Genomic DNA, 27,838 nt, shown 5'->3' on the forward strand with positions numbered 1-27,838 from the left:
TTGGTAGGAAAAACAGAAAGGTATAGTATTATTTAAATGGTGAAAGATTGGTAAATGCTGATGTACAAAGGGACCTGGGTGTCCTTGTATACCAGTCACTGAAAGCAAACATGCAGGTGCAGCAAGCAGTTAGGAAGGCAAATGGTATGTTGGCCTTCATTGCAAGAGGATTTGAGTACAGGAGCAAGAATGTCTTACTGCAGTTGTACAGGGCCTTAGTGAGACCACACCTGGAGTACTGTATGCAGTTTTGGTCTCCTTACTAAAGAAAGGATATACTTGCCATAGAGGGAGTGCAGCGAAGGTTCACCAGACTGATTCCTGGGATGGCAGGACTGTCGTATGAGGAGAGATTGGGTCAACTAGGCCTGTATTCACTAGAGTTTAGAAGAATGAGAGGGGATCTCATGGAAACGTATAAAATTCTGACAGGGCGAGACAGACTGGATGCAGGGAGGATGTTTCCCCTAGCTGGGGGGTCTAGAACGAGGGGTCACAGTCTCGGGATACGGGGTAGGACACTTAGGACTGAGATGAGGAGAAATTTCTTTACTCAGTCAGAGGGTGGTGAACCTGTGGAATTCTCTACCACAGAAGGCTGTGGAGGCCAAGTCACTGAATATATTTAAGAAGGAGATAGATAGATTTCTAGACACAAAAGGCATCAAGGGGTATGGAGAGAGAGCGGGAATATGGTATTGAGATGGAGGATTAGCCATGATCATATTGAATGGCGGAGCAGGCTCGAAGGGCCGAAGGGCCTGCTCCTGCTCCTATTTTTCTATGTTTCCCTCGTGTTGGTTCTCTCACCACCTATCGCAGGCCCAGACGAGCAGTTATGCCCTTCAGGACTCGGCAAGCTCGGTCAGTAGTGGTGCTACCGAGCCACTCTTGGTGATGGACATTGAAGTCCCCCACCCAGAGTATATTCTGTGCCCTTGCTACTCTCAGTGCTTCTTCCAAGTGGTGTTCAACATGGAGGAATACTGATTCATCAGCTGAGGGAGGGCGGTAGGTGGTAATCAGCAGGAGGTTTCATTGCCCATGCTTGACCTGAAGCCATGAAACTTCATGGGGTCTAGAGTCAATGTTGAGGCCTCCCTGGACCACTCCTTCTCGACTGTATACTACTGTGCCACCACCCCTAGTGGGTCTGACCTGCCGGTGGGACAGGACATACCCAGGGATGGTGATGGAGGAGGTTGGGACATTGGCTGAAAGGTATGATTCTGTGAGTAGGACTATGTCAGGCTGTTGCTTGACTAGTCTGTGGGACAGCTCTCCCAATTTTGGCACAAGTCCCCAGATGTTGGTGAGGAGGACTTTGCAGGGTCGACTGGGCTGGGTGTGCTGTTGCCGTGTCCGTAGCTGGTGCCGAGGTTGATGCCGGGTTTCCGTCAGGTTTCATTCTTATTATTTTGTTTCGTAGCGGTTAGTTACAACTGAGTGACTTGCTAGGCCATTTCAGAGGGCAGTTAAGAGTCAACCACATTGCTGTGGGTCTGGAGTCACATATAGGCTAGACCATATATTCCTAATATATTATTTTCACCTCTGTCAGTTGTGTCTGCATAATCTACACATAATATTTCTGTTAAGATGTTTGTGTTTTCCATGATCTTATTTCCAAAAGCTCCAACAATACATTTTTTTATGGCCTCATAACCTTAATTTTATTTATAAGGTTCCACACACTGTTTACATAAATCATGCTTAAACATATCGTTGTGGTATTTGCAACTGGGATGACAAATAACATGCAACTCTTCTCACATCTTCTGATAAAGTTATCCCTCTTTAAACCTTACTTTTGTAACATATTTTGCTCTCCACATTTCTTCTGTCCGCCAACACTCATTCACCCATCCTATTCCTTGCCTGCACACTGTCTCCATTTAATTCTCATCACCCCTCACTTCAACCACTTGCTATTCATAATCATCTCTTTGCTATTAACTTCATTACCCACGCCACTAAGTTCAACCCTCTCCACGACCACTCTCTCAGGCTGAACCAAAATGCTCAACATCCTGTTTGACCCCCCAAGCTGAGTTTCCATCCCATGTCTTCTCTGCCTACTTCTACCTTGAATTCAATTCAATTTTAATTCGTCATATATGCAGCAGACGTGTGTACTGCACAATGAAATGTTGATTTTTACGAGTCCTCCCAACATTGGAATAAATATGGCATAACAATGATAAAATACTAATAATAGAAATACAGTAATAATAAATAAAACAACAGTAATAAATAATAATAAATTATACGTTCATGAGTCTTATGGCCTGGGGGTAGAAGCTGTTTCGAAACCTGCTGGTACAAGACCGTATGCTTCGGTATCTCTTACCGGACGGGAGCAGGGTGAAGAGGTTGTGGCTGGGGTGGCTCGCATCTTTGATGATTCTCAGGGCCTTCCCCCCGGCACCTCTCGGGGTAGATATCCTGCACAGCAGGTAGTTTAATTCCAATAGTATGTTGTGCAGCTTTCACCACCATCTGTAGAGCCTTGCGGTCTGTGGCGGTGCAGTTGCCATACCAGGTAGTGATGCAGCTGGACAGGATACTCTCGATGGTGCACCGGTAGAAGTTGGTGAGAATCTGGGGGGCCATTCCAAATTTCTTCAGTCTCCTAAGGAAGAACAGGCGTTGGCATGCCTTCTTCGTTACGACGTCGATGTGATGTGACCACGTTAAGTCCTCCGTAATGAATACACCCAGGAATTTGAAGCTGCTGACCCTCTCCACCTCAGCCCCTTCGATGTAGATTGGGGTGTGTCCCTCCCCCTGCCGCTTCCTGTAGTCCACGATCATCTCCTTTGTTTTCCTGATGTTGAGGGAGAGGTTGTTGTACTTGCACCATTCTGCTAGAGCTCTTACCTCCTCCCTGTAGCCTGTCTCGTCGCCATCTGTGATCAGGCCTACAACGGTAGTGTCATCAGCAAACTTGATGGAGTTGGAGTTGTGCGTGGCCACGCAATCGTGAGTAAACAGGGAGTACAGAAGGGGATTAGCACACAACCCTGGGGAGCTCCCGTGTTCAGGATCAGTGTTGAGGAGATGTTACTGCCTATTTTCACCACCTGGGATCTGCCCGTCATAACATTGACTGCCTGAACCCCAATCTCAGCCCAACGGAAACTGAAGTGGTCACTCGCCCAACTGAAACCCTCGTTGGTGTTTTTATCACCTCCAAACTCTACAATCCCAATACTCTCTAGGCCACCCTCCAATTAACTTCAGCTCATCCAAACCTTTGCAGCTCAGGTAAGTGCAGTCTAGAGCAAATCCACAGCACCATGGGACAAATGACTGCACAGGGGATTTGAAAGTCGGTGGATAGACAAGCGTTTCTGCAAACACTGACACGAATCTCGCAGTGTGTTGCCTCCCTAATACCAGGGTAGACAATGTCACGGAATGGGTGGGAGGAAAGAAGACCATCCAGAAGTCGTGGTCCAGGTTGGAACCAATAGGAAAGAAAACATTTGATGTCCTACAGGCAGAGTTTGAGAGGCTAGGGAGGAAACTAAAGAGCAAGACCTCAAAAGGTGGCAATCTCTGGATTGCTCCCAGTGCCACTTACTAGAGTATAGGAATAGCAATGATAAAAGCAGGTTAATGCGTGGCTGGAGAAGTGATGCAGGATTTCAGATTCCTGGGGCATTAGGACCAGTTCTGGGGCAAGGGGGATGTGTAAAAGGTGGACAGGTTGCAACTGAACTGGGCTGGGGCCAATATCCTCAACAGGAAGTTAACTAGTGCTGTGTGGAAGGGATTAAATTAATTTGGCAGGGGATGGGAACCTAGACAAAGCATCAGAAAGAATAAACAAGGGGCACAGAGGAGTGAGAGACAAACAGCATTCGAATCAAGAGTCGTCCAGAGAGGGGAGGGATCAGACAGGGGCACAATGCAAAGCAGACTAAGACTGGTTTGGAATGCATGTTCATAAATGCACGGAGCATGACAAACGAGGCAGATGAGTTGCAGGCACAAGTTGTCACATGAAGGGTTTCGATAGAGTAAATAAAGAGAAACTGTTTCCAATGGTTTAAGGATCGATAACCAGAGGGCACAGATTTAAGGTGATTGGCAAAAGAAAGAGATAGGAGGAAAGACTTTTTATTTACGCAACGAGTGGTTAGGATAGGAATGCACTGCCCGATAGGGTGGTGGATACAGATTCAATAGTAGCCTTCAAAAGGGATTTGTATAAATATTTGAAAGAGAAAAAATTGCAGGGATATGGAGAAAGAACAGGGGGAAGTGGACTAATTGGATTACTTTTCGATAGAGCCAGCGCAGACCAATGTTCCCCCTAAAGTACATGGCCGTGCATCAATCACGAGATCCCACGCAGGCCGCTCACCAGCCGCTGCAAGAGATACTGCGCATACGAATTTAAAGGGCCTGTGCAGGGGGAAAAAAAATTAGAGGGAACACTGGCGCAGACTCTAATGGCCTCCTTCTGCGTTGTACTATTCTATGATTCTGTGGGGTTATGATATAGTGGCAATAACAGAAATCGGGCTTAAACAAGGGCAGAAATGGAAACTTAACATTCCTGATTACAAAGTATTCAGGAGAAATAAATAGGGAAGGGAAAAAAAAAAAAGAGGGGTTGACAGTACTGATCAAAGTACTGTTGCAGACCTAGAAAGAGATGACGTGCTTGAGGGCTCAAAGACAGAATCTATTTGGTTAAAGTTAAGGAGCAGAAGAGGAGCGGTTACGCTGCAGGATAGGTACTGTAGACCCACAAATAATGGAAAGGAGATGGAGGAGCAAATCTGCAAGCAAATTTCAGAAAGATGTAAAAACAGTAGAAGAGTGATAATGGGGGACTTTAATTATCCTAATATAGACTGGGAAAAAGTGTAAAGGGCAAGGAGGGGAAGGAATTCCTGAAATGTGCAAGAGAACTTTCTTGATAACTATGTTTCCAGCCCAATGAGGAACAAAGCAGTGCTGGATCTAGTTCTGGGGATTAAAGTGGGGAAAGTGGAGCATGTTTCAGTGGGAGAGCATTTGGGCAACAGTGATCACAGTAGCATTAGGTTTAGAGTAGATATGGAAAAGGACAAGAAACAATCAAAAGTGGAGATACTCAACCAGAAGAGGGATAATTCCAGCAAGTTGAAAAATATCTGGCCCAGGTGGAGTGCAAACAAAGACCGTCAGGCAAAGACTGTTTCCTGACTCAATATGTCAAGGAAGTAACCAGGGATAATCATATATTAGATCTAGTGTTTAGTAGTGAGCCTGACCTTTAGATCCTTCATGTGGGGGGAAATCTGGGCAACAGTGACCACAACATTATATGGTTTCAACTGGTTAGTAGAACTAAGGGTACTGAGAATCTACAAATTGTATTAGATTTTAGAAGGGCAAATTTTGCTAAAATGGCAGACGATTTGGAATGGGTTAATTGGCTAATCCTACTGGGTGGTGATGAGACCGATGTAGAATACAAATAGAAAGTTTTTAAGAACAAAATAAAAACTGTGGAAGACAAATATGTATCCAAAGTCAAACAAAGGGGAAAAAAGCCAAGGTGGCTGATTGGTCATGTACAAAGAGAAATAAAATGTAAACAAAAATGTTTCTACAAATTAACAGCATATAATTCTCAATTAAACAGAGTTAATTAAGTACAAGGAACAGCTAACAAAAACAAAGACTGCTAGTAAATCAGCTAAAAGGATAATGAAAAAGAGGATTATAGACAATTGTGGAAGTAACAGGAAAAGCTTTTTCAGTTATGTGAAGAGTTAGAAAATGGTCAAAGACTGTATTGGGCATTTGGCCAACTGAAGGAAGTTCAAGGACAGGTTACGAAGGACTCGGTATGGCAGAAATATTAAATGAGTACTTTACATCTGTCTTCACTCGTGAAGACAATATTTGACTGTTAATATTATTAGAATTTAATGATGATAAAACTAACAGAGATGAACATATTGTTTTAGATAGAATTAGAACTTGAAAATAGATAGTGCATTTGGGCCAGATGATATCCACCCCAGGGTCTTCAGGGTGGCAGGATAGGTACTGTGCGAGCCCTATTTTTAATAACTCACTGCACTCTGGGACGGTTCCCATAGACTGAAAGGAGGTTAATGTAGTCCCTGTCTTTAAAAAAAGGTGACAAGACAGAGCTGGGTAATAATAGGCCCATTAGTTTGACATCAGGAATAGGACAGATGCTTGAGGGAGTCATTAGGGATGCAATATATGATTACTTGGAACATCTAACATGGCTTCATAAAAAGGTCTTATAAATTTGATTGTATTTTTTTAAAAAGACGTCACCAAGATGGTGGATGAGGGAAGCCCAGTAGACATTGTCTACTTAGACTTCCAAAAAAGCTTTTGATAAGGTACCACACAAGAGGCTTCTCCACAAGATTGAACCCTCTGGTATTAGTGGTAATATATTGAGCAGGATTGAGAACTGGCTGGAAGGACGTAGACAGAAAGTAGTTATAGATGGATTTAGGGATCGGTGTTGGAGACCAGTCACCACTGGTGTCCCGCAGGAATCAGTGTTCGGGACGTTGCTCTTTACTATTTTTATTAATGATCTAGATGTAGGTCTTGGGGCACGATCTGCAAATTTGTAGATTATACCAAGATCTGTGCATGTGTTAGGACTGTAGATGATGCTCTGCTGCTTCAGGCGGATCTTGATTATCAAGATAGGCTAAAAGAGTTGGGACCCTACACTTTGGAGAAGCGTAAACTAAGGGGCAACCTGATCATGGGTTACAAGATGATGAAGGGAATAGATTGTGTTCAAGTTGACAGTTTGTTCCAATTAAATAAATAGATTAGGGAGGACTGGGGTCACAATTTTAAGTTGTACAAGGCCAGATCTAGGTTAGATGTCACAAGGTGCTTCTATTCCCAGAGAATAGTGGACCTCTGGAACAGGCTGCCAACTCATGTTGTGGACGCCAAATCGCTGAATTCCTTTAAACGAGAGCCCCACTTGTTTCTGGCTGGGGCAGAGATCACCTTTTATAAAAAGTAAGTACAAGGAACTCAGGGCCAGAGTGATCTCCTGGACTAGTTTTGATCGCCTATGGTGGTCAGAGAGGAAAGTACCCAGATTCCCCTGCCCCCCCATCCAAATTGGCCAGAGTTTTTAATCTGGTTTTTACCCCTCTCCCAGGAGATGACATGTTTTTGGGTGGGTGGAGTGTATATATTGTGATACACAAAATTGTGGAACAGTCTGGATCGACCAGAGGATCTTTCCCTGACCGTCATTGTTTTGATGTTCGTAAAACAGTAAATAAGCAATGGGAGGCCTTCAAGGAGGACATAGTTCAGGTACAGACTAAACATATTCCTATGAGGGGGAAAGTAAGGGCATCCAAAGATAGAGCTCTCAGTGACTAAAGAAATTGAGATTCAAATGATACAGAAAAAGGAGGCTTATGATAAATGTCAGGTTCATAATACAGTAGACAATCAAGCAGAATACAGAAAGTGCAGGGGAGAACTAACAAAAGCAATGAGGAGAAAAGATTAGTGGGTAACATAAAAGGAAATACCCAATTAGTTTATAAACATACTAGCTGGGGAGCCCCGCGTTGCGAGGGCAATTTTGGGGCGCGAGGGCAATTTTGGGGCGTTTGGTCTCCCTGCCCCTGTGTGTCCCCCCTCTCCCTGTCATGTCCTCTCCCTGTCCTATCCCTCCCTCCCCGCTCTCCCTCCCCCCCCTCCCCGTCTCCCTCTCCCCCACCCCTCCCCTCCCCCACTCCCCTCTGTCCCTCTCTCTGGCCCCTCCCCCTGCCTAGCGCCTGAGGTCCGGTGCCGTTGCTGAGGTCCCCCGCGTATCGCGCGGCTGATGGACGGCCGCTGCGGGCGGGCGGGCAGCGCATGCGCGGTGAGTGCGGGCGGCGCATGCGCGGTGAGTGCGGGCGGCGCATGCGCAGTCAGTGCGAGCGGCCCGCGGGAGCCGGCAAGGCCGTTAGCGAGCGGGAAACTTCGGGCGGCGCGCCCGCGCTCCGTCCGCGACACCTGAGAGGGGGAAGTAGAGAGAGACAGAGAGGGAAGAGGAGAAGGAGAGAGAGGGAAGAGGAGAGAGGGAAGAGGCGAAGGAGAGAGAGGGAAGAGGAGAAGGGGAGAGAGAGAGAGGGAAGAGGAGAAGGAGAGAGAGAGAGAGGGAAGAAAGAGAGAGAGAGAGAGAGAAATTTTTTCAGCTTCAGGCCCCGAGTCCCCCCTGCGCGAGGGTGAGGAGGAGGGGGGGTTGCTAAACACAATATAAAACTCAAATAAATTGTTAATTAATAGTAGTCAAAGGAAAGGTGGGGCCAATTAGGGACCAAAAAGGAAATATTCTTGTAGAGGCAGAGGGCATGAGGTACAAAACCTGTACCTTGCATTTGTCTTCACAAAAGAAAAGGATGCTGCCAATGTGACAGTAAAGAAGGAGAAGGAAGAGAAATTGGATAGGATAAAAACAGATAAAGAGATACTTAAAAGGTTTCCAGTGGCAGAAGGATCAGTAACCAGAGGACGCAGATTTAAGATAGAAAAGTCACCCGGTCCAGATGGAATACATCCTAGCTTGCTGAGGGAAGCAAGGGTGGAAATAGCAGAGGCCTTGGCCACAATCTTTCAATCCTCCTTGGATATGGGGGTGTTGCCAGACAACTAGAGGATTGCAAATGTTACACCCCTGTTCAAAAAAGGAGATAAACCAGATGGCTACAGGCCAGTCAGCCCAACATCAGTGGTAGGGAAAGGTCTAGAGACCATAATTCAGGACAAAATGAATTGTCACTTCAAACAACATGGGTTAATAAATGACAACAAACATGGATTTGTTAGAGGCAAATAGTGTCTGACAAACTTGATTTGAGTTCTTCGATGAATTAATGGAGGGGCGATGAAGGTAGTGCAGCTGGTGTTGGGTATCTGCCGCATCTTTCACAACAGTGCTTCCAATAGGTCTTCCTTTTTCCTCAACCGAGGATTCCCCTCCACCATGGTTGACAGGGGCCTCGATCGAGTCTGTTCCATTTCCCGCACATCTGCCCTCACCCCTTCCCCTCCCTCCCAGAATCATGACAGGGTTCTCCTTGTCCTCACCTTCCACCCCACCAGCCTCCATATTCAACAGCTCACCATCCGCCGTTTCCAGCGTGATCCCACCACCAAACACATCTTCCCCTCCAGTCTCAGCATTCTGAAGGGACCATTCCCTCTGGACACCCTGGTCCACTTCTCAATCACCTCCAACACACACTCTTCTACATTGGGGAGACCAAACGCAAATCAGGTGACTGCTTTGTGGAACACCTCGTTCAGTCCGCAAGCGTGACCCCGAGCTTCTGGTCGCCTGTCACTTTAATTCTGTACTCCACTCCCACTATGACCTGTCTTCGGCCTTCTACACTGTTCCAATGAATATCAACGTAAGCTCGAGGAATAGCACCTCATCATCTTTCAATTAGATACTTTACAGCCTTCCGGACTCAACATCGAGTTCAACAATTTAAGATCATAACCTCTGCCCCCATTTTTTCGCAGCCGTTGATGAGTTCTGCTATTCCCATTTACACCTCTTCTATACCCATCTTTTGTTCCTTTACTTGTCCCATTACCATCTCCTTTTGCCCTGTACTATCATCCCTTTTGTTTTTTAATCCCTCCCGCCGACCACCCTATCAGACCTTCCCTTTTGTTCTTTCCTCCCTTTCCCTGTCCTTGCTTAAAATTTGTTACATCTCTAACTTTTTCCAGTTCTGATGAAAGGTTACCGACCTGAAACGTTAACTCTGTATCTCGCTTCACTGAGTATTTCCGGCATTTATTGTTTTTATTTTGGGTACAGGAAACTTTGTGTTATCCGGAGGCGAACCGTCCGGCAAGCTCGAGCCACCGGCAAAAATCAGGAGCCGTTTTTTATTCTTTTCGTTTCTTTTCTTTGCTTTTTTTTGAACAGTCAAGCTCTGCAACGTCTGTAGCTAAGCAACAGCTTCAGCTAGAGACGCTTGCCGACTGTTTAGAGGCTACAGGGTTTGTTGATTCATACGGAGATGAAAATCTCCGTATGTTTCAACATTAGCTCTGGAGTGTACGGCAGTTTTGAGGGAACGGCAGCAGCTCGGTCCCGTCAGTGCCGGATAGCACAAAGTTTCCTGTATATGGACCTTCACCATGTGTGTGGGAAGTGTATCCAGCTGCAGCTACTGGCAGACCGCATTGCGGCGCTGGAGCTGCGAATGGATGCATTCGCAATGCTGAGGATGTTGTGGATAGCACATTTGATCAGTTGGTCACACCGCAGGTAAAGGCTGCACAGGCAGGAAGGGAATGGGTGACCGCCAGGCAAAGTAGTAAGTGCAAGCAGGTCGTGCAGGGGTTCCCTGTGGCCATCCCCCTCTCAAACCGCTTCAGATATTGTTGAGGGAGATGGCTTATCGGGGGAAGGCAGCAGCAGCCAACTTCCTGGCACCATGGGTGGTTCTGCTGCACAGGACGGGAGGAAAAAGAGCGGGCGGGAGAGCTATAGTAATAGGGGACTCTATTGTAAGGGGAATAGATACGCGTTTCTGCGGCCGCAAACGAGACTCCAGGATGGTATGTTGCCTCCCTGGTCTTAATGCGAGGAGCATTCGTAATAAGGTGGATGAATTAGCTGCTCAAATAGATGTAAACGGATATGATATACAGGAAACTCGTTTAAACGGCACCTAAATATCCGGAATTCTCTATTAACCGGCAAAATTCATACTCCGAAAACAACACCTCAATAACCGGAAATGTTGCCGAGTCCGAGTCTGAGTCTCCCGTGGTGGCCGGTTTAGTCAGTGGGGGTAGTTCTCCAAACTGCCACTACTCGGCTTCTTGGCACTGTCGGAAGTCCGAACACCTCCATAACAGGAATCTGACTCTCCCGTGCTGCCGGCAGTCTCTTCTGATCCGCCATTTTTCTGCGTGTCTCCTGCACTGCCGGCAGTCTCTTCCGATCCGCCATTTTTAATTAAAGAGCTATGGATCACCCTCAACTGGCAGTACTGTACTGAATCAAGCATCTTCCACTGTCCATTTAACACAACATTCTGTAGGTGAGGACTCAATTATACTGCACATTTCTTGATTTTTTAATTTTTGTTTGTTAAAAATAGCCTCGGTAGATAACCCTCTCCATCATCCGGAATTTTTAATCAACCGGCACCATCCCGGTCCCGGATACCAGAGTTTCCTGTAATTGGGATTACGGAGACATGGCTCCAGGGTGACCAAGGCTGGGAATTCAACATCCAGGGGTATTCAATATTCAGGAAAGACAGGCAAAAAGGAGGTGGGGTAGCATTGCTGATTAAAGAGATTAACACAATAGTAAGGAAGGATATTAGCTCTGATGATGTGGAATCTGTATGGGTAGAACTGAGAAATACCATGGGGCAGAAAACGTTACTGGGAGTTGTATACAGACCCCAAACAGTAACGGAGAGGTTGGGGATGGCATGAAATGGGAAATTAGAGACACGTGCAATAAGGGCACAGCAGTCATCATGGGTGACTTTAATCTACATATAGATTGGGCTAACCAAATTAGTAACAATACTGTGGAGGAGGAATTCCTGGAGTGTATACGGGATGGTTTCCTGGACCAATATGTCGAGGGACCAACTAGAGATCAGGCCATCATAGACTGGGTATTATGTAATGAGAAAGGGTTAATTAGCAATCTTCTTGTGCGAGGCCCCTTGGGGAGGAGCGATCATGATATGATCGAATTCTTCATTAAGATGGAGAGTGAAGTAGTTGACTCAGAGACTAGTGTCCTGAATTTAAATAAAGGAAACTACGATGGTATGAGGCGCGAGTTGGCTAGGATAGAATGGGGAACGTTACTTAAAGGGTTGACAGTGGATAGGCAATGGCAAACATTTAAAGATCGCATGGATGAACTACAGAATTTGTTCATCCCTGTTTGGCATAAAAATGAAACAAAAAAGGTGACTCAACATTGGCTAACAAGGGAAATTAGGGATAGCATAAGATCCAAGCAGAGGACATATAAATTGGCCAGAAAAAGCAGCAAACCTAAGGATTGGGAGCAGTTTAGGATTCAGCAAAGGAGGACAAAGGGATTAATTAAGAGGGGGGGAAATAGAGTATGAGAATAAGCTTGAAGGAACATAAAAACTGACTGTAAAAGCTTCTATAGATATGTGAAGAGAAAAAGATTGGTGAAGTCAATTTGGAATTTTTTGAGGATGTAATAGTAAAATAGATAAGGGAGAACCAGTGGATGTGGTGTATTTGGACTTTCAAAAGGCTTTCGATAAGGTCCCGCATAAGAGAGTAGCATGTAAAGTTAAGGCACATGGGATTGGGGGCAAGGTATTGACTTGGATGGAGAACTGGTTGGCAGACAGGAAGCAAAGAGTTGGAATAAACGGGTCATAGAAACATAGAAGATAGGAGCAGGAGTAGGCCATTCGGCCCTTCGAGCCTGCTCCGCCATTCAATGAGATCATGGCTGATCATCCAAATTCAGTAGCCTGTCCCTGCCTTCTCCCCATATCCCTTGATCCCGTTAGCCTTAAGAAATATATCCAACTCTTTCTTGAATACACTTAATGAACTGGCCTCCACCGCCCTCTGTGGCAGAGAATTCCACAGGTTCACCACTCTCTGGGTGAAGAAATTCCTCCTCATTTCAGTCCTAAATGGCTTACCCCCTATCCTTAGACTATGACCCCTGGTTCTGGACTCCCCGGCCATCAGAAACATCCTTCCTGCATCTAGTCTGTCCAGGCCTGGCAGAATTTTATAGGTTTCGATGAGACCCCCTCTCAATCTTCTAAACTCCAGTGAGTATAAGCCCAATCGACACAATCTCTCCTCATATGTCATTCCTGCCATCCCAGGTATCAGCCTGGTGAATCTTCGCCGCACTCCTTCCCTGGCAAGAACGTCCTTCCTCAGGTAAGGCGACCAAAACTGCACACAATACTGAAGGTGTGGTCTCACCAAGGCCCTGTACAACTGCAGCAAGACATCCTTGTTCTTGTACTCGAACCCTCTTGCTGCGAAGGCCAACATACCATTTGCCTTCTTAACCGCCTGCTGCACCTGCATACTTACCTTTAGCGACGGGTGCACAAGAACACCCAGGTCTCTTTGCACTTCCCCTTCTCCCAATCTATTGCCATTCAAATAATAATCTGCCTTCCTGTTTTTGCCACCAAAGTGGATAACCTCACATTTATCCACATTATAGTGCATTTGCCATGTTTCTGCCAAATCACCCAACCTGTCCAAATCGTACTGGAGTTTAACGACATCCTCCTCACAGCATACCCTCCCACCCAGCTTTGTGTCGTCTGCAAATTTGGAGATATTACATCCAATTCCCTTGTCCAGATCATTAATATATATTGTGAACAGCTGGGGTCCTAGGACCGATCCTTGCGGTACCCCACTAGCCACTGCCTGCCACTCGGAAAACGACCAGTTTATTCCAACTCTTTGCTTTCTGTCCGCCAACCAGTTCTCTATCCAAGTCAATACCTTGCCCCCAATCCCATGTGCCTTAATTTTGCACGCTAATCTCTTATGCGGGACCTTATCGAAAGCCTTCTGAAAGTCCAAATACACCACATCCACTGGTTCTCCCTTATCTATTTTACCAGTTACATCCTCAAAAAATTCCAGTAGATTAGTCAAGCATGATTTACCTTTTGTAAATCCATGTCGACTTTGTCCGATCCAGTCGCTGCTTTCCAAGTGCTCTGCTATTACATCTTTTATAATGGACTCTAGCATTTTCCCCACTACCGATGTCAAGCTTACCGGTCTAGAATTCCCCGCCTTTTCTCTACCACCTTTTTTGAACAGTGGGGTAACATTAGCTACCTGCCAATCCATGGGTACCGTTCCAGAGTCTATAGAGTTCTGGAAGATGACCAGCAATGCATCTACTATTTCTAGGGCCACTTCCTTAAGTACCCTGGGATGTAGATTATCAGGCCCTGGGGATTTATCGGCCTTCAGTCCCATCAATTTTCCTAACACCATTTCCCTACAAATACTGATTTCTTTCAGTTCCACCCTTTCATCAGACCCTATGTTCCCCGGCATCTCTGGGAGGTTATTTGTGTCCTCCTTTGTGAAGACAGAACCAAAATATGTATTTAGTTGGTCTGCCATTTCTTTGTTCCCCATTATAAATTCCCCCGATTCTGACTGCAAGGGACCTACGCTTGACTTCACCAATCTTTTTCTCTTCACATATCTATAAAAGCTTTTAGTCAGTTTTTATGTTCCCTGAAAGCTTACTCTCATATTCTATTTTCCCTTTCTTAATTAATCCCTTTGTCCTCCTTTGTTGAATCCTAAACTGCTCCCAATCCTCAGGATTATTGCTTTTTCTGGCCAATTTATATGTCCTCTCCTTGGACCTTATGCTATCCCAAATTTCCCTTGTTAGCCACGGTTGGGTCACCTTCTTTGTTTTATTTTTATGCCAAACTGGGATGAACAAATTCTGTAGTTCATCCATTCGGTCTTTGAATGTTTGCCATTGCCTATCCACCGTCAACCCTTTGAGTGCCATTCCCCAATCAATCCTACCCAACTCGCTCCTCAGACCATCGTCGTTTCCTTTATTTAAATTGAGGACCCTAGTCTCTGAGTCAACTAGTAAAAATTCTGAGGAGGAGGAATTCCTGGAATGTTTTCGGGACGGTTATCTGGACCAATATGTCGAGGAGCCGACTCGAGATCAGGCCATTTTAGACTGGGTATTGTGCAATGAGAAGGGACTTATCACCAATCTTCTTGTACGAGGCCCCTTGGGTCAGAGCGATCATAATATGATCGAGCTCTCAGTCGAGATGGAGAGTGAGGAAATTGAATCAGAGACTAAGGTCCAGAACTTAAATAAAGGGAATTACGAGGGTATGAGACGGGAATTGGGTAAGATTGATTGGGTGGTGTTTCTGGGGGGATTGACAGTGGATAGACAATGGCAAGCATTCAAAGATAGAATGGAAGAATTCCAGAACATGTTTATACCGGTTTGGCATAAAAATAAACCTAAAAAGGTGACTCAACCGTGGATAACGAGGGAAATTAGGGACAGCATAAAATCAAAAAAAAGGGCATATCAACTGGCAAAAAAAAGCACCAGACCGGAAGATTGGGGGCAGTACAGGATACAGCAGAAGAGGACAAAGGGATTAATCAGGAAGGGGAAAATAGAATACGAAAGTAAACTTGCAGCAAAAATAAAGACAGACTGCAAAAGCTTTTATCGGTATATCAGGAGGAAAAGACTGGTAAAATCCCAAGTCGGTCCCCTGCAGTCCGATTCGGGAGAATATATAATGGAGAATAAGGAAATGGCAGACCAATTAAACTCATACTTTGGTTCTGTATTCACAAAGGAGGACACAAATAACCTCCCAGGAATATCGGCAAACATAGGGACTAATGAGAGGGAGGAGCTGACAGAAATTAGTATCTCTAGGGATATGGTGTTGGGTAAGTTGAGGGGACTGAAGGCCGACAAATCCCCGGGGCCTGATAAACTACATCCTAGGGTACTTAAGGAGGTGGCCCTGGAGATAGCAGATGCTCTAAGGATCATCTTCCGGAACTCCATTGACTCGGGAACAGTACCCGTGGATTGGAGGGTAGCTAATGTTACCCCAATATTTAAAAAGGGGGGTAGAGAGAAAGCAGGGAATTATAGACCAGTAAGCCTTACATCGGTTGTGGGCAAAATGCTAGAGTCCATTATTAAGGATAAAATAGCGGAGCACTTGACAAATGGGGAAAGGATCGGACAGAGTCAACATGGATTTACAAAGTGTAAATCGTGTTTGACTAATCTGCTGGAATTTTTTGAGGAAGTAACTGGTAAAATAGATGGGGGAGAGCCAGTGGATGTGGTGTACCTTGACTTCCAGAAAGCCTTCGATAAGGTTCCACACAAAAGATTGTCATGCAAAATTAAGGCTCATGGGATTGGGGGCAAAGTATTAACGTGGATAGAGAACTGGCTGGCGGATAGAAAACAGAGAGTTGGAATAAACGGCTCGTTTTCAGAGTGGCAGGCAGTGACCAGCGGGGTGCCGCAAGGATCTGTCCTGGGACCCCAGCTGTTCACAATATATATAAATGATCTGGATCAGGGAATTGGATGCAATATTTCCAAATTCGCTGACGACACTAAACTAGGAGGAGGGGTGGGCTCTGATGAGGATGTCAGGAGGCTACAGTGCGATTTGGACAGGTTGGGGGAATGGGCGGATACGTGGCAGATGCACTATAATGTGGATAAATGCGAGGTTATCCACTTTGGGGGTAAAAACAGGAGGGTAGATTATTATCTAAATGGCAATAGATTGGGAGATGGGGAAGTGCAGAGGGACCTGGGTGTTCTTGTGCACCAGTCACTGAAGGAGAGCATGCAGGTGCAACAGGCGATTAAGAAGGCAAATGGTATGTTGGCCTTCATATCAAGGGGGTTCGAGTATAGGAATAGGGATACCTTACTACAGCTGTACAAGGTGCTGGTGAGACCGCATCTGGAGTATTGTGTACAGTTTTGGTCGCCCCATCTGCGGAAGGATGTTCTTGCCATGGAAAGAGTGCAACGGCGATTCACCAGGCTGATACCTGGAATGGCGGGAATGACCTACGAAGAGAGATTAAATAGTTTGGGCTTGTACTCACTGGAGTTTAGAAGATTGAGAGGGGATCTCATCGAAACATATAAAATTATGGCAGGCCTGGACAGGCTGAATTCAGAGAGAATGTTTCCAATGGCCGGGGAGCACAGAACCAGGGGCCACAGTCTAAAAATAGCGGGCAAATCATTTAAAACAGAGATGAGGAAGAATTTCTTCACTCAAAGAGTGGTGAGCCTGTGGAATTCCCTGCCACAGAGGGCTGTGAAGGCTAATTCAATAAATATTTTCAAGAGAGAATTGGATATATTTCTGAAGGCTAAGGGGATTAAGGGTTACGGAGAAAAGGCGGGGACGGGGTACTGAACTGGTAAGATCAGCTATGATCTCAGACGAGGATCAGCCATGATCTCATTGAATGGCGGAGCAGGCTCGAAGGGCCGAATGGCCTACTCCTGTTCCTATCTCTATGTTAACTACTTCATTCTCCATCTTAATGAAGAATTCGATCATATTATGATCGCTCCGACCCAAGGGGCCTCGTACAACAAGATTGCTAATTAATCCTTTCTCGTTACGTAATACCCAGTCTAAGATGGCCTGATCTCTGGTTGGTTCCTCGACATATTGGTCCAGGAAACCATCCCGTAAACACTCCAGGAATTCCTCCTCCACAGTATTGTTACTAATTTGGTTGGCCCAATCTATATGTAGATTAAAGTCACCCATGATGACTGCTGTGCCCTTATTGCACGCTTCTTTAATTTCCCTTTTAATGCCATCCCCAACCTCCGCTTTACTGTTTGGAGGTCTATAAACCACTCCCACTAACGTTTTTTCCCCGTTAGTATTTCTCAATTCTACCCATACAGATTCCACCTCATCAGAGCTAATATCCTTCATTACAATTGTGTTAATCCCTTCTTTAACCAATAATGCTACCCCACCTCCCTTTCCTTTTTGCCTACCTTTCCTGAATATCGAATACCCCTGTATGTTGAGTTCCCAGTCCTGGACTTCCTTGAGCCACGTTTCCGTAATCCCAACCAAATCGTATTTGTTTACTTCTACTTGCGCAGCCAATTCATCCACCTTATTACAAATGCTCCTCGCATTAACACACAAAGCCTTCAGGCTTGTTTTTTTTACGCTCTTAGACCTATTAGGATTATTATTTACTGTGGCCATGTTTGATTTAAACCGTTGATTTCTCTGACTGCCACTTTTGTTTTTCTCCTTCCTATCTTTTGCTTTTATCCTTGTTTCCCTTTCCTCTGTCTCCCTGCTCAGGTTCCCAACCCCCTTCCATTTTAGTTTAAACCCTCCCCCACAGCACTAGCAAACACTCCCCCTGGGACATCAGTTCCAGCCCTGCCCAGGTGCAAACCGTCCAGTTTGAACTGGTCCCACCTCCCCCAGAACCGGTTCCAATGTCCCAGGAACTTGAATCCCTCCCCCTGGCACCATTCCTCTAGCCACGTATTCATCTGAAGTATCCTTCTATTTCTACTCTGACTAGCACGTGGCACTGGTAGCAATCCTGAGATTACTACCTTTGAGGTCCTGTTTTTTTAATTTATCTCCTAACTCCCTGTATTCTGCTTTTAGGACCTCATCCCGCTTTTTACCTATATCGTTGGTGCCTATATGCAGCACGACAACTGGCTGTTCACCCTCCCCTTCCAAGATGTTCTGCAGCCGCTCGGAGACATCCTTGACCTTTGCACCGGGGAGGCAACACACCATCCTGGAGTCTCGTTTGCGGTCGCAGAAACGCCTATCTATTCCCCTTACAATTGAATCCCCTATTACTATAGCTCTACCCCTCTTTTTCCTCCCATTCTGTGCAGCAGAGCCACCCCTGATGCCAGGAAGTTGGCTGCTGCTGCCTTCCTCTGATAAGCCATCCCCCCCAACAGTACTCAAAGTGGTGTATCTGTTGGAGAGGGGGATGGCCACAGGGGACCCCTGCACTACCTGTCTGCGCCTAGTACTCTGCCTGTTGGTCACCCATTCCCTTTCTTCCTGTCCAACCTCTATCTGCGGTGTGCCCAACTCCGTAAATGTGCTATTCACGATGTCCTGAGCATCGTGAATGCTCCAGTATGTATCCAATCGCAGCTCCAGCGCCACAATGCGGTCTGTCAGTAGCTGCAGCTGGATGCACTTCCTGCACATGTAGTTGTCAGGGACACAGGAAGTGTCCCTGAGTTCCCACATATCGCAGGAGGAGCAGATCACGGGGCCCGGCTGTCCTGCCATGACTTACCCTTTAATTAATTGAATTTAAATTAAATCAATCAATCCCACTAATTACACTACAGTTAACTGGTTTACCAACAGTCCCTGCTACACTAGAGAGACCTTAGAAACTATAAACCAGAGTTAAAGTTTAAAAAAGAGAAATACTCACCAACCAATCACTTACCTGCTTCCTGGTGACGTCACACTTTGATTACTTTTTACCTCTCTCCCCTGTTGAATTGGTATGCCTCATTCGCTGAATCAGCCGCCGCTCCCCAACTGCCGCCGGTTTTTGAAACTCCTCAGCTGCTCGCTTGCAGGTCCGCTCTGGTCGGGACTCGTTTGCTGAATCTTTTTCCGAGTGGCAGGCAGTGACTAGTCGGGTACCGCAGGGATCGGTCCTTAGACCCCAGCTATTCACAATATATATTAATGATCTAGACGAGGGAACTAGATGTAATATCTCCAAGTTTGCAGACGACACAAAGCTGGGTGGGCGTGTGTGCTGTGAGGAGGATGCAGAGAAACTCCAGTATGATGTGGACAGGTTGGGTAATTGGGCAGATGCATGGCAGATGCAGCAAAATGTGGATAAATGCGAGGTTATCCACTTTGGTGGCAAAAACAGGAAGGCAGATTATTATCCGAATGGCAATAGATTGGGAAAAGGGGAAGTGCAACGAGACCTGGGTGTCCTTGTGCACCAGTCGCTGAAGGTAAGCATGCAGGTGCAGCAAGCGGTTAAGGTGGCAAATGGTATGTTGGCCTTCATAGCGAGAGGATTCGAGTACAGGAGCAAAGATGTCTTGCTGCAGTTGTACAGGGCCTTGGTGAGACCACACCTTGAGTATTGTGTGCAGTTTTGGTCGCCTTATCTGAGGAAGGATGTTCTTGCCATGGAGGGAGTGCAGCGAAGATTCACCAGACTGATACCTGGGATGGCAGGAATGATGTATGAAGAGAGATTGGGTCGATTGGGCTTGTATTCGCCAGAGTTTAGAAGAATGAGAGGGGATCTCATTGAAACTTATAAAATTCTAACAGGACTAGACAAACTAGATGCAGGAAGGATGTTCCCGATGGCAAGTGTCCAGAACCAGGGGTCACAGTCTAAAGATAAGGGGTAAGCCATTTAGGACAGAGATGAGGAGGAATTTCTTCACCCAGAGAGTGGTGAAACTGTGGAATTCTCTACCACAGAAGGCAGTTGAGGCCAATTCATTAAATATATTCAAGAAGGAGTTAGATATATTTCTTAAGGCTAAAGGGATCAAGGGATATGGGGGGAAAGCAGGGACAGGGTACTGAATTTGGATGATCAGTCATGATCTCATTAAATGGTGGAACAGACTCGAGGGGCTGAATGGCCCACTCCTGCGCCTATCTTCTATGTTTCTAAGGCATTTTATAAAGTGCCACAAAATAGACTTGTTAGCAACATTGAAATCCATTGGATAAAAAAAGAGGTAGAATCATAGAATGATATAGCACAGGAGGCCATTTGGCCCATCGTGCCTGTGCCAGCGGGCTCTTGGTAGAGCTATCCAATTGGTCCATTCCCCAGCTCTGTCTCCATATCCCTGTAAACTTTTTCCCCTTCAAGTATTTATCCAATTCCCTTTTGAAAGTTATTAGTGAATGCCCTTTCACTACCCTTTCAAGCATTGCATTCCAGATCAAAAAAACTCACTGCGTAAATCATTTCCAACACCACCTTTTGTCTTTTTCCCTAGCCACCTTAAATCTGTGCCCTCTGGTTACCAACCCTTTCAGTCAAAGCTCTTTAAGATTTTGAACACCTCTATCAAATATCCTCTTAATCATCTCTATTACAATGACAAGAACCCCAGCTTCTCCACATAACTGTAAATTGCTCATCCTTAGTATCATTCTAGTAAATCACTAAATCACAAATCTCCTTTGCACCGTCTCCAAGGCCTTGACACCCTTCCTAGAACTGAACTCAAATACTCCAGCTGAGGCCTAACCAGTATTTCATAAAAGGTTTAACATAATTTCCTTGCTTTTGTACTCTATGCCTCTATTAACAAAGGCAAGGCTCCCATATGCTTTTTTAAGAGGCCTTCTCAACTTGTCCTGCCACCTTCAAAAATTTGTGTGCATACACCCCCAGGTCTCTCTGTTCCTGCACCCACTTTAAAATTGTACCATTTAGTTTATGTGGCCTTGTCTCACTCTTCCTACCAAAATGTGCCACTTCATACTTCTCTATGTTAACTTGCATCTGCCACATGTCTGCCCATTACACCAGCCTATCTATGTCCTTCTGAAGTCTGTTACTATCCTCCTCATTGTTTACTACATTTCCGAGTTTCATGTCATCTGCAAATTTTGAAATTATGCCCTGTATACCCAAGTCCAGGTCAATATATATCAAAAAGAACAGTGGTCCCAATATCGATCCCTGGGGAACACCACTGTGTACTTTCCTCCAGTCTGAAACAACCATTCACCACTACTCTCCGCTTTCTGTCCCTTAGCCAAGTTTGTATTACACTGCCACTGTCCCTTTAATCCCATGGGCTTTGATCCTGCTTACAAGTCTACTATACGGTACTTTGTCAAATGCCTTTTGAAAGTCCATATACACATCATCAAATGCACTACCCTCATCAACATACTCCATTAATTCATCAAAGAACGCAATCAAGTTAGTCAAGAACGATTTGCCTGACTTTCATATTTATTAGCCAATAATTTTCTATGTGCCAATTAATATTTTCCTGGAATATTGGCCGGGAATTTGCGGTGGGTAATAACAGCGATTTACCCACCCAGCATTTAAGGGGTGGCTAGACAAGCACACGAGGGAATAGAAGGTTATGCGGATATATTTCCTCATCTAAATCTGGGAGGATGCTCATGTGGAGCATAAACACCGGCATGGACTGGTTGGGCCGAATGGCCTGTTTCTGTGCCGTATATCCCATGTAATCCTATGATTGAACAGCGTTCATTGTTATTACCCGTTTGAAACTGATCGCAACTTCAGGATGTAGCGCATGTGCATCCTAACGAGAAAATCCTGAAGTTGCGGTCACTCATTCACTGCTCCAATACTGGCTGCGCTGTGGCGCACCGCCGGCAAAAGCCGGTAATCAGTATTTTATCTGTCAGATCAGGGATACTGATGAAAACGTCGGCTATTCTGCAGTAATATCGCTGTTAAATACTCCATTAAAAGTTAGAGCCTTCTGGATTTGGTGTAACTGGCGTTTTAAACAGCGTATTGACTGCTAAACAAGCTTTATGGCCCTGAAAAACTCACTTTAATTTTGTGGCGTGTCAAATTTATCCATTTTAATAAAACTTTAAATTAAGAAACTTTAAAAAAAACTTATTTAAAAAAAAAGTTTGTTCATCTTTATTTCAGGTAGAGCCCAATCTTACTTTTGCTCTCTAACATTTTTTAAAAAGTTAGAATCAACGGAGCGGACTTAATGTGAATTCTGCATTTTGATTGGCTGCTTAGACAGCTTGTTGACACCAGAGCAACTCGCATTAGGGAACCCCCCATTAACCTCTGCTGGTTTCAACGTTAGAAAAGCCGAACTTCATGCTAGAGATCGCGAGATCTTTGTGGGAAGCTTACTTCGGGGCCAGCAGTGAATGCCTTTGCTTTGCTGCTGACTGCAAATTATGGGCAAATGTCTCAAAAAGTTTCCCCACCACCTATGTTAAGCTGACTGTCCTGCAGTTGCTGGGTTTATTGCTCTCCCCTTTTTTTTGGAACAGGGGTGAAACCAACATTCCACCCAAGCTGCGCAGCGGTGCAGCGATCGGGAGGTCCCGCGCAGGCCACTTACCAGCTGCATTGCTGGAAAAGATACCACCCATGCGTGGCCGTGCAACAAATTTAAAGGGACCGCGCACCTAAATTGAAATTAGAGAGAACACTCAGTGTAACATTTACCATCCTTCAGTCCTCTACCATCACGCCCATATTTAAGGAGGATTGGAAGATTGTGGCTAGAGCCTCTGCATTTTCCACTTGACTGTTCCTTGTCCTTTTCCGTAACTATTCTAAACCTGATAATATTATGATCACTGTTCCCCAGATGCTCCCTTGGTAGCCTCGGATGCATCCCATTTGGACCTGGTGACTTTTCTACTTCTGATTACTGCCTACCTTTTGAGTACCTCCACTTTATCTATTTTTATCCTATCCACTATCCCTACTACCTCCTCCTTTACTGCTACACCCTCCTCTCCAGGTAAAGACAGATGCAAAGTACTCATTTAGTACCTCAACTGTGCCCTCTGCCTCCACAAGATCTCCTTTTTGGTCCGTTATCAGCCCCATTCTTCCTTTGACTACCCTTTTTATATGTTTATAAAAAGGACTTTTGGGTTCCCTTTTATGTTAGCCACTAATCTATTCTCATATACTCTCTTTGCCCCTCATTCCTTTATTAGATCGGCTCTCTACTTCGGTATTATCAACTTTACATTCGTAAGCCTCCTTTTTCTGTTTCATTTTAATCTCTATATCTTTAGTCATCCAGGAAGTTCTAGCTTTAGATGCACTTTATTTCCCCCTCATGGGAATGTGTCGACTCTATCCCTGAAATCTCTCCTCTTTGCCCTATTACTGTTTTGCCTACAATTTTTTTGGATTCCAATCCACCTGGCCCAGGTCCCTTTTTAACTCATCGAAATTAGCCCTCTTCCAATTAAGTATTTTTACTCTCGATTATTCCTTGTCCTTTTCCGTAACTATTATAAACTTGATAATATTATGATCACTGTTCCCCAGATGCTCTCCGACTGAAACATGTTTCCCTTGCCCCACTTCATTTAATCCCCAGAATTAGACCCAGCACTGCTTCCTTCCTCATTGGGCTGGAAATAAATTGATCAAGAACGTTCTCTTCTACACATAAAGAATTCCTCCCCCTCTTTGCCCTTTACTATCTCAGTCTATATTAGGATAATTGAAGACCCCATTATCACTGCTCTATAGCTCTATCTTGCATTTTTCTGTAATTTGCTCCACTATCTGCCTTTAGTTATACCAATAGCTCCTCTTATTGTCCCTTAATTCTAACCAAATAGACTCTGTCATCAACCCCTCAAGTACATCATCTCTTCCCTGTGCTATAATAATTTCTTTGCTCAATACTGCCACCCCTCTTTTTTTTCCTTCCCTATCTTTTCCTGAATACATAGCCAGGAATATCAAGTTCCCAGGGGAGTGGGACTAATTGAAGAGCTCTGTCAAAGAGCTGGCAGACACGATTGGCCGAATGATTCTATATCCTATCTGCAACAAGTCTCACTCATCCATCATCTTCATCCTCGTTGACCTACATTTGCTCTAATTGTGCTTAAATCCATCCAGGACGTGGCCTTGCACTATATTTATAATGTTCACCAGCGCTACAACCCCACCCCATCCCTCCCTCCCAAGTCTCCATTCCTCTGACTCCAGCTTCTTGTGTATCTTCACATCCTTTTACCTCACTATCAATGATCATGCCTTCAGCTGCATCGTACCTACACTCTAGAATTGCTTCCCTAAACTCCTCTAGCTTTCCCCTGCCTCTTCTTTAAAACATTCCTTAAAATCCAACGCTTTGTCCAATCTTCTGGTTACCCCTCTGAATATTTCCTCCTTTGGTTCAGCATCTGTTTTCCCTTACACTTTTGTGGAAAAACCTTGGATGATTTTTTCATCTTAAAGGCACTATATAACAGTAAACGCAAGTTACTGTTGTAAAGTTAATCTATTTGAAAACACTTACGTCACACCAGTACTTGTTACAAGAGGCATCTCTTCCACCATCTTCAAACTGGGATTTTATGCCAGCAATGATCATTATTTTCCAAATCTGAAGAAACAATGACATATCACTTCATTATTTCATCATAAGTAGAAAAAATAGGATCAAATAAAAAGAAACTTTATTTTGAGGATGTCAGATCTCCATTCATTCCCACTGGTTCAAAAGATATTTAATCCAAACACAAGATTGCCACTTTATATAGTGCTCTGTTACCTCTAGACTTGACTATTCTAATGCACTCCTGTCTGGCCTACCATCTTCCACCCTCCATAAACTTAAGCTCATCCAAAACGCTGCTGCCTGTATCCTAACTCACTCCAAGTCCTGTTCACCCATCACCCCATGTGCTCGCTGACAAACATTGGCCCCCGGTTGAACAAAGCCTCGATTTTAAAATTCTCATCCTTGTTTTCAAATCCCTCCAATTCTGACCTCTTGCACATTCCTGATTTTAATTGCTCCACCATTGGCGGCCATGCCTTCAGCTGCCGAGGACCTAAGCTCTGTAATTTACTCCCTAAACCTCTCCGCCTCTCTTTCCTCCTTCAAAATGCTTCTTAAAACCTACCTCTTTATATGCCCTAATATCATCTTATGTGGCTCAGTGTCAAATGTTGTTTGATAACGTTCCTATGAAGCACCGTGGGACATTTTATTACTTTAAAAGGTGCTATATAAATGCAAGTTGTTGTTGTTGTTGTAATCATGTGAAGCTACTGTTTAAACATTATGATGCAGATCAAGGGGCAACACTATGGAAAAGTTAGATGCATTGATATTTATTCCAGTTAAAAAAAAAATGTAAGAGTTGTTTTACCTGCAGTATCTAAATATTTGCCTGAAAGAGGGTCAGAAATCTGGGGCAGAACTTAAAACAGTTAAAACTATTTTAATTAATTAGAAACAATCCACCATATCAAGAACTACTACAGTGCACATTGACCACTGGAAAACAAACATTTTAGAATATTAATTTTGGTATCAATATTTTTGCAGGGTCACCATGCCATTAATGTATCTTTTCCTGAAGGCAGTGATTTATACTGCAGCATGATTCTGCAATAAGTTTCAACATTAAAAGGGTAGACATCTGAAATGTCATTAATCTTCACAGATGCTGATTAACCTGTGTATTTCCAAAATTTTCTACTTTTATTTCAAAGAACTTAGTTGTGTTTCATTACATTAAAGGCAGTATATAAATGGATGTTGTTGTTTTCAGTTGTCTTCCCCATAACAACTTTTAACTCTATAAAGCTGAAGTCCATCAAGACTTGAATATTACTGCAAGATAGGAACCCTCGTCTAGCATTTCTTGTCCACTTTCGCCGCCAACCTCTCGCCACTGCAAACTTTCTCCCTATCCTTTATTTTAACACTAAAATTGCAGTTTGTACTCCTCTAAAATTTTCGCTCTCATTCCTTCTAAGCTCCAAATGGTCTATTCTATATGTCCTTATTACTGTGTAGTAATCTAGGACACATCTTTGTCTTCGACACAAATTCATTCCTTCCCCAATTCACAAAACTGTGGAACTTCTTTCATTCTTTAGTCATTGTTTCCTCCTACAATCTTCAGTTTTTAAGGCCAAACCTTGGAGCACCTTTAAACAGTAATGTCTAATGCATCTCATTACTCTTCAACCTCAGTGGTGTCCTTCACAATGGGGTTTGGACCTAGAAACATAGAAGATAGGAGCAGGAGTAGGCCATTCGGCCCCTCGAGCCTGCTCCGCCATTCAATGCGATCATGGCTGATCATCCAAGTTCAGTACCCGGTCCCTGCTTTCTCCCCATACCCCTTGATCCCTTTAGCCTTAAGAAATATATCCAACTCCTTCTTGAATATATTTAATGAACTGGCCTCCACCGCCTTCTGTGGTAGAGAATTCCACAGGTTCACCACCCTCTGGGTGAAGAAATTCCTCCTCATTTCTGTCTTAAAAGGCCTACCCCTTATCCTTAGACTGTGACCCCTGGTTCTGGATTCCCCGACCATCGGGAACATCCTCCCTGCATCTAGTCTGTCCAGTCCTGCCAGAATTTTATAATTTCAATGAGATCCCCTCTCATTCTTCTAAACTCCAGCGAGTACAAGACCAATCGACACTATCTCTCCTCATACATCATTCCTGCCATCCCAGGTATGAGCCTGGTGAATTTTCGCTGAACTCCTTCCATGGCAAGAATATCCTTCCTCAGATAAGGCGGCCAAAACTGCACACAATACCCAAGATGTGGTCTCACCAAGGCCCTGTACAACTGCAGCAAGACATCCTTGTTCCTGTACTCAAACCCTCTCGCTATGAAGGCCAACATACCATTTGCCTTCTTAACCGCCTGCTTCACCTGCATGCTTACCTTCAGCGACTGGTGCACAAAGACACCCAGGTCTCGTTGCACTTCCCCTTCTCCCAATCTATTGCCATTCAGATAATAATCTGCCTTCCTGTTTTTGACACCAAAAAGTGGATAACCTCACATTTATCCACATTATTATATTGCATCTGCCATGCTTCTGCCCAATCACCCAACCTGTCCAAATCATCCTGTAGTTTCTCGGCATCCTCCTCACAGCACACACGCCCACCCAGCTTTGTGTCGTCTGCAAATTTGGAGATATTACATCTAGTTCCCTTGTCCAGATCATTAATATATATTGTGAATAGCTGGGGTCCAAGGACCGATCCCTGCGGTACCCCACTAGTCACTGCCTGCCACTCGGAAAAAGACCCGTTTATTCCAACTCTTTGCTTTCTATCTGCCAACCAGTTCTCTATCCAAGTCAATACCTTGCCCCCAATCCCATGTGCCTTAACATTACACACTAATCTCTTATGTGGGACCTTATCGAAAGCCTTCTGAAAGTCCATATACACCACATCCACTGGTTCTCCCTTATCTATTTTACTAGTTAAATCCTCAAAAAATTCCAGCAGATTAGTCAAGCACGATTTACCTTTTGTAAATCCATGTTGACTTTGTCCGATCCTGTCACTGTTTTCCAAGTGCTCTGCTATTACATCTTTTATAATGGACTCTAGCATTTTCCTCACTACCGATGTCAGGCTTACCAGTCTGTAATTCCCCGTTTTCTCTCTACCACCTTTTTTGAAT

The 27,838-nt window shown here is 44.6% G+C and overlaps 1 protein-coding gene across 7 annotated transcripts in view; it reads right to left on the minus strand.

Annotated features, from left to right (window-relative positions):
- The window catches only part of LOC147117313 (uncharacterized), an 85,773-nt gene that overhangs the window by 50,113 nt on the left and 7,822 nt on the right, over positions 1-27,838 (minus strand). For all 7 annotated transcript variants that reach the window (XM_085988219.1, XM_085988217.1, XM_085988216.1 and 4 more), the window contains exon 2: positions 24,680-24,766. In XM_085988219.1, the coding sequence (XP_085844345.1) occupies positions 24,680-24,754 (75 nt within the window). In that variant the 5' untranslated portion in view covers positions 24,755-24,766. The remainder of the gene's footprint in view (positions 1-24,679; positions 24,767-27,838) is intronic.

Source organism: Somniosus microcephalus, chromosome 5 (genome assembly GCF_052327205.1).
Source record: "Somniosus microcephalus isolate GS21.2 chromosome 5, FLI_Smic_1.0, whole genome shotgun sequence".
Lineage (NCBI taxonomy): Eukaryota > Metazoa > Chordata > Chondrichthyes > Squaliformes > Somniosidae > Somniosus > Somniosus microcephalus.